At 38.8% G+C, this 7,594-nt stretch overlaps 1 protein-coding gene across 1 annotated transcript; it reads right to left on the reverse strand.

Moving 5' to 3' along the window:
• Nucleotides 1-16: 16 nt before the first annotated feature.
• LOC140122136 (uncharacterized) lies at nt 17-6,473 on the reverse strand. Its single transcript, XM_072142636.1, has 2 exons — nt 6,341-6,473; nt 17-4,483 (listed from the first exon to the last, which is right to left on the reverse strand). Exons 1-2 carry the CDS (start codon nt 6,346-6,348, stop codon nt 1,948-1,950), a joined length of 2,544 nt encoding a protein of 847 aa, XP_071998737.1. The 5' UTR covers nt 6,349-6,473; the 3' UTR covers nt 17-1,947.
• Nucleotides 6,474-7,594: the final 1,121 nt, after the last annotated feature.

Below are 7,594 nucleotides of genomic sequence, written 5' to 3' on the forward strand. Positions count from 1 at the left end.
CCTCCCCACCTATATACACAGCCATGGCCCCCCTGTATACACAGCCTGTATTCCCCGACCTGTGACCTGCAGAGCGTTGCACACAGGCACGATGTGCTGCACTGCTCTGCCTATAAAATTTCAGCGGCGCCTTAAAGGTACCAATGTAATTCAGTTTTCATGTACCACAGACTTGCCATCCATTGGCAAGTCTGTGCAAACAGCGGCAAAATGCTGCTCATAAAAAGGGTCCGCAATCTGCCGCCTGCGGCAGGGACTTCACCCCGCCTCATGGCAGATGCGGCCCTGCCTCCCCCTATTCTCCCTTATACCTTGGATATGCTGCTGGCCCTATGACAGGTATCATTGATATGTATATAACATTGCATATCACCTTTTGTCAATTCTTGTTCAAAAAGTAAATAATTGCAATAAGACTAAGCAACATGCAAAGTAAGTTTATCAATTTGTCAAACAATATATATACACTACAGGATTTTCTTGACTTTTTAGTGTAGAAAAATGGCAAAAACATGCAATGCCACTAAGAAAAAGTGGCTTAAACATAGAACCACTGCTAGTGCAACATCATGTAAAGCCCCCACCAAAAATCTACTTGTATTGTGGCAAATAGAAATTAGTGATACTTTTTTGTGTGTGAATATGTTGTGTGTGTAAAATGTGGTCAATATAATGTCATAAATAAACATTAAGAAAAACCACTTGCCTCCTGGTGTATACGCTGCTTCTATTCTTTACTCTTGTGTACTCTACCTGGTAGCAAATAGAAATTAGTGACACAGTTTTTTTATTAGTGTGCATATGGTGCGTATGTAAAATGTTTTATTTTCCTGGTCTAAAAATAAAATCCCAATTCCTTCAAATGTATATGCTGCTGTGATTCTTTACTCTTCTTGTGAATATTTATTTAAAAAATTGCAGACAGCCAAAGCCACTATAACAAATTTGTTGGACACCGGAGCTCCGAAGCTCATAGCTCAGCTTTCATTTCATAAACTGCTGTGGGAAAAGATTACTTAAATTTCCTCCACAATCTATCGCAAGGAGCCAGGCTAATAATAAAAACCCCCATTATCTTATCCTATGCCATTGGGAAATAATAATATTTGGTCCATTTCTGTTGGCAAAAATGTTTCTTTGTTAAAAATGTCTATATCATTAATACTCACACAAACCAGGCATTTATATTGCTTATCTTAAACTGTCTGTACACATCAGATAAAACCTGGCAGATCTTGATAATGTTGGTAGAATAGGTGCTGGGCTTGTCCCTCGATGAATATGAAACTTGTTTCTTCAGCCAAAAGTTATGGTCACTCCAAAAGCCAATTCTCCTTATGGAAATAGCAAGAGAGCAGAAGAACAATGTTTGTCCAATTGATATCCTTTGTGTATGTCAGTAGTAGGGGATGCCAGATAACCAGCAATTGTACCCCAAAGTTTTGTACACCATAACATGCCTGTGTTTATAGTACAGAAAAGCCTAACATCATATAAACATATATTCCAACTTGCATACAACATCTTGTTGGTAGGGGATTTGCTGCCGATTATTTAGTCAGGATATTCTTGGAGATGGATGTCTGCTGACAATTTCTGGTGCTTAAACCTTTGGTCACTTCAAGGAAAATGTTACGTTGTGTGCCCAACCCAAATATGTCCTCACATTATCCTATAAAAGTGACATCTTTGCTTTGTTGTATTATTGTAAGCAGCACACAGGACTTTTCACATCTCATAAAGTGATGCTGTATTATTTCTTTCCTAGCAGTCCTCCTGGTAACCCTGCTGTGCAAGTTACTGCAGCTGACCACATTCACTTAAATGGAGCTGTCCTGGATGTAGCCTGTATAGCAAGTCACTGCATTACTGCTATTTAATAATAGACTATGAAAGAGATGTCTCAGAAATTGAACCCCCAACCATAATGTAAATCTTCGGGCAAACCTATGTCTTCTCATTTTTACTATACATATAAACCAGTCTTACAGGGAGTACCGGTATCTTTACACTACGTATAGATCTGTGTAGTGTATACGTGAATGTTATTAGAAAAATTGTAGTAAAGATTTCAATACACAGTAAAGTAAAATAGGAGACGAATAAGAACTGACAGTGATGAACAACAGATCCAAAGAGAAAACTATTGTCTTTTAATTGTGATCTTAGGATGAAATTGTCATCCTGAAAAGATGTCTCCATTGTTGGCAAACTTGTAGTTGTTAGTTCAGTATAAGACACTCCTGTGGTCGTCTTCAGTGTAGTATATAAAGTACTGTGTTCCCATGGAGTGCTTGTATTTGTAGATGTTGCTGCCTTTAGTGTGGATGTTGGCAATTTGGTGCTGACAATCAGCATTGTGGTCTCCAGGGCTGTTGTGGATGCTGCAAAAGTGGTTTCAGGATGTGTAGTATAGACAGCTGAGGTGGAAGGACTACTTGTTTCCATAATTCTAGTAGTCTTTTGAACAGTTGTAGACTCAACAATGGTAGAAGGAACAAATGTTGTTACTGGTAATGTTGTTAGTTTTACTGTAGTAGGTTGGGTGGTTGTGAATGTTGTGGCTACTATGGTTGATGTAGCTTGTGGAGTTGTGACATCTATGGTTGTAGTTTTCATTAAGGTTGTTTGTTGAGCTGTTGTCATTTTTACAGTCGCAGTTGACTGAGGAGTTGTATTTTCTGTGGTTACCATATTAGTTGTTGTTAGTGGTGTTGTGACTCCCATGGTTGTTGCCCACATTAAAGTTGTTTTTTGTGGTGTTGTGATACCTAAAGTTGTAATTTCAACTGTTGTTGTAGGTCGGGGTGTTGTATTTTCTGTTGTTGCCATATGAGTTGTCATTTGGGGAGTAGTGACTTCTAGGGTTGTTGTTTCCATAGCAATTGTTTCTTGTTGTGTTGTACTCTTTATAGTTGTAGCTTCTGGAGTTGTAAGTGTTATTGTTGTAATTTGAGTGGTTGGTGTAATAGTGGTCTTCAGAGTTGTTAGTGGTTGGGAGGTGGGAAGATTTGTTGTTTTAAGTGTTGTAGGCAATAGAGTTGTTTGAGCCTTTAACGTAGATGTCTGAATGGTAGTTGGATTAGTTATGACAATTGCTGCTTTAGTCGTGGTTGGTAGTGTTGTTCTTGGAGTTGTTAAGCAGATTAATTCATCAGGCTTGAGAGCGTTTATGACTTTTCCTTTAAGGTTAACTGGGGATTCACAAAAAACTTTATCAATGTCCTTTACTTTTGCTTTGTTGTCATTTATCCAGGAGTGAAAATCTTGAAGGTTACAGTCGCATGCCCAAGGATTGTACCTCAACTGTAAATTTGTAAGTTTAGGGATTGCCTGAAATGGTTGTAGTGGAATGTTGATGAATGAGTTGTTATTAAGTCGAAGTGTCTTTAACTTTGGGAGGGATGAGAAGACATCATCTTGCAGACTACTAAGATAATTATTTTCAACATTAAACTCTGTTAATTCACCAATACCAGAAAACATGTCCTTGTTTAGCATAGTGATCTGGTTCCCAGAAATGGTCAACTTTTTCAAAGACTTGAAGTTATTAAATGCTGTAACTGGAATATCTGTTAATTCATTCTGGCTTAGATCCAGTTCTGAAACCATATTACCATCACTTATAGCAACAGGAAGTTTCTTCAATTTATTTGAATTCATTCTGAGTTGCTTAATTTTATTTAGCCCAAACAGCATTTGATCTGGAAGTTCTTCTAACAGATTTCCTTCCAAAAATAATTTTTGAAGATCTTTTGATTTAGCCAAGAAGTTTGGGGGCCATTGTATCAGTTGGTTGTTATTAATACTGAATTCAGTAAGTTTTTGGTTGCTGTCCACCAATCCTTGAGGAAGTTCAGTGAGTTCATTTTCATAAAGACGAAGGATTTCCAGCTTTGGTAATTTACTAAATATGTCATCAGGTAACACTGTCAATTTATTTTTTGCTAGATGCAGCATTCTGAGTTTTTCAAGTGCATTGAATATCCCTGGAGGAAAAGACTGCAACTTATTAAGGTTTATAAAGAGCTCTTCCAGATTGTGCAGATCATCAAAAATTCCTTCACCCAAAGAACTTATGTTGTTATATTTTAGAACGAGCTTCTTCAGAGTGCCAAGATTTCTGAAAACTCCAGCCTTAAGTTCATGCAAATTTGCATTGCCAGATATCTCAAGTTCAGTAACTTGTTGTAGATGATCGAAAGCCCCAACTTCTATTTGACTTATTTTATTATTCATAAAGAATATTTTTTCCAGTTGAGGCATGTTTGTAAATGCATCTTTTTGGATTGTTGAAATTCCAGTTTGAACTAAAAAAATCTCAGTTGTTTTTTTGCTAACTGATTTAGGCACATGAACGATTGTTTCCTTCATGAAGACTTCTTGGTAATCTTTGGGGCAATCATACACATTTTGACAGTTTTGAGAACAAGTGACGTCAATGGCTCCAAGTAAAGCAAATAGGAGGAAAAGCATTTTGTCCCTGTAAAAAGATTTTTTAAAATGCGTTAGATATACAAAAATAAATTCTGACTTCTTTGTTTCTAAAAAATCAACATATTTTATACCACATGTATTAAGTATACATGACACCTGTTTTTACGCCATTCTGAAAGGCTGGAAAAAGGCACTATCAGTACAGGAGAGTGAACCCTCATATGATGATGTCTATGGTTACTTGACGACCATCCTTGATGACAGTTCCTCACTTAGTGATGTTCCCTACACGGAATAATGTGATGTATAGGTAGAAGGAAACGCCAAAGTCAAGTCAAAATGTCTCAAAAGAGATAAAATCGCAATTGAGAGAGTAGGCAAAACCAGCCAGAAAGCAATGCAATACAAAATCTGGAGGCAAGGAGTGGTAAGAAAAGAAAGAAGTTAGGCAACTCAAATCCAGATTAGTCAGAGTAAACCACTAGGGGTCATCATTATAACCAAGGGAAAATTACCATTACACATAAATCCTAGATATGTAGAGAGAAAGCTACACAAAAAGACAAGACATGTTAGATCCCTGGTCCTGAGATAGTTGTAGATCTCGGAGATAGAACTCACCTTTTTTGCACATTTTTCGCACTCATACAAAGCACTTAATAGCTACAGGACTTGGCAGATGAAACATGGAATACCTACTAAATCACAATTGGGGATTATGGGTGGGGGAGATTTGGCTCATGCAGTTGCCACAACATCTGGTTATATTCTTATACCACATACCTACAAACAACCTACAATGGGGCACAAGTGTCATAAGTTTTGCATTGTGTGCCTGCTTTTTTGTTGGGATTTTCTGCTGGTCAGATCTTAGTGGTTTTTCCTTATATACAGTGAAATTGCAACTTTTTAGACAAAAGTAGAAAATGACATATGATGAAAGCATAATTATCAAATTCTAGTTGCAATGACACGATCACTTAACGCTAATTTAATCAAATGATTAATTCCCAAACAAATATATCAAAAAATTTATTGATCTACCTGCCCATGTACATTTATCCCTGTGCCTGCAGAAATTAATGCCCTATATTTTTTTTATTCTATAGCATCAGCAGCACTTAAAGCAATGGTGACTGCAATCGCTGCAACCAACATATTTATAAACAAAAGCCCTTCATAATGTTGATACTCAGCAAATATTTTACAAGAAAATATGTTATTGATGACCTGAAAAGGGGACTAAGCTGGATGCCATCTCATTTAAGCAAACACACAATGCTGGACATTACAATAGGTAAATAGTGTTAAAGGGGTTTTCCTCTCCACCTTTTGTCTTTGTCTTTGCCATTGTTTATCACTTCTGTTCACTGTAATCTCCATATAGTTTCATGGAGAGGTGCTCATGCTCACCATTCAAGTCTATGGAAGTTACAATAAAATCCAGCCAAGCCACCTTTCTATTATATCATATAGACATGATGGTGCAGAGAAAGCAAGGGACCTATTCTGATGAATAAAGGAGAAGAAAGATGATGCAGTCTTCAAATTTTATTCACAGGTATACAGGTAATACAGGACGCCGACGTGCGGCAAGGCGACGGGCCGTTTTGCGCTAAGTAGCGCTTTCTCTAGCCTCTGACCATTCTGATATTTTACAACTGTGGATTTTCCATAGATAGTAAAGATCAGTTTGTTACGGTTACACATTACAACCTTTCTACTGTTGGGTTTAGTATAGTAGAATGTTCATCAGAATTATCAGTTTGTTTTGTAGCAGTCACTTTACTAACATATAGATCTAATAAACAACAAATTGAAGGGGAGAAGTTTGAAATACATCAATATATACTCCAGAAGAAGGTATTTAGCTGAGTTTTTCAGTTTTTCAAGACGCTCTTACCTTAACATGAAATCACTGTGGGATCAATTCTGCTCCTTGTTGGATATAAAACATTCTTCCTGTGAGAGGAGTTAAAGCGTTATGCAAGGCTCCCACGATCTGCTGAGACAGCCTCACACGTCTGCATGTTCACCGTCTAATAGTAAAACATCTGCAGGGATGAGATAGGATGCTGTCTTGTGCGATAATCTTTCTGTGCGTATTTTAAGTGTTGATAATGAATCCCATCATGTTCAGTCCACACTTTTCACAGAATACCTTCTGTAGTCGGAAGTCCATACATACAGCATGAAAATATTTCTTATCCTGGCAGTAGTTGAATGTACAGGATCATTTATCATTAAAAATAATATAGCAGTTTATTTATAGCAATATATATTCTGCAGCACTGTATAGACCTCACATTCATATTAATTCCTGTCTGCACTCGAGCTCAGCATCTGACAAACGCATCTCACACAGGAGGGTCAATTTCAGAACATACTAGTTAACTCAGCAGTATGTTTCTGGCAGATAGGAGTATACTTAGTTACTTGTCCTAGTGACCTCTTCATCCACCAAGAGGCACATTGAGGTACAATACAAGCTGTGTGAGAAGAAGAGGGACATTGGTTCCTGGCTGTGTGAGGCAAAGAGGGACATGGTGGTGCTAGGCATGTGAGAGGAGAAGAGGGGAATGGTGGTGCTGGCTGTGTGAGGAGAAGAGGGATATGGTGGTGCTGGCTGTGTGAGGAGAAGAGAGACGAGGTGGTGCTAGCTGTGTGAGGAGAAGAGGGAATTGGTGGTGCTGGCTGTGTGAGAAGAGAAACATGGTGGAGCTAACTGTGTGCGGAGAAGAGGGGAATGGTGGTGCTGGTTGTGTGAGGAAAAAAGGGGAATGTTGGTGCTGGTTGTGTGAGGAGAAGAGGGAAATGGTGGTGCTAGCTGTGTGCGGAGAAGTGGGGAATGGTGGTGCTGGCTGTGTGAGGAGAAGAGGGGAATGGTGGTGCTGGCTGTGTGAGGAGAAGAGGGGAATGGTGGTGCTGACTGTGTGAGGAGAAGAGAGACGAGGTGGTGCTAGCTGTGTGAGTAGAAGAGGAACATGGTGGTGCTAACTGTGTGAAGAGAAGAGGGGAATGGTGGTGCTGGCTGTGTGAGGAGAAGAGGGGAAAGGTGGTGCTGGCTGTGTGAGGAGAAGAGGGACCTGGTGGTACTAGTTGTGTGAGGAGAAGAGGGGTATGGTGGTGGTGGGTGTGTGAGGAGAAGAGTGAATGG

The sequence above is a fragment of the Engystomops pustulosus genome, chromosome 3 (assembly GCF_040894005.1).
Source record: "Engystomops pustulosus chromosome 3, aEngPut4.maternal, whole genome shotgun sequence".
NCBI lineage: Eukaryota > Metazoa > Chordata > Amphibia > Anura > Leptodactylidae > Engystomops > Engystomops pustulosus.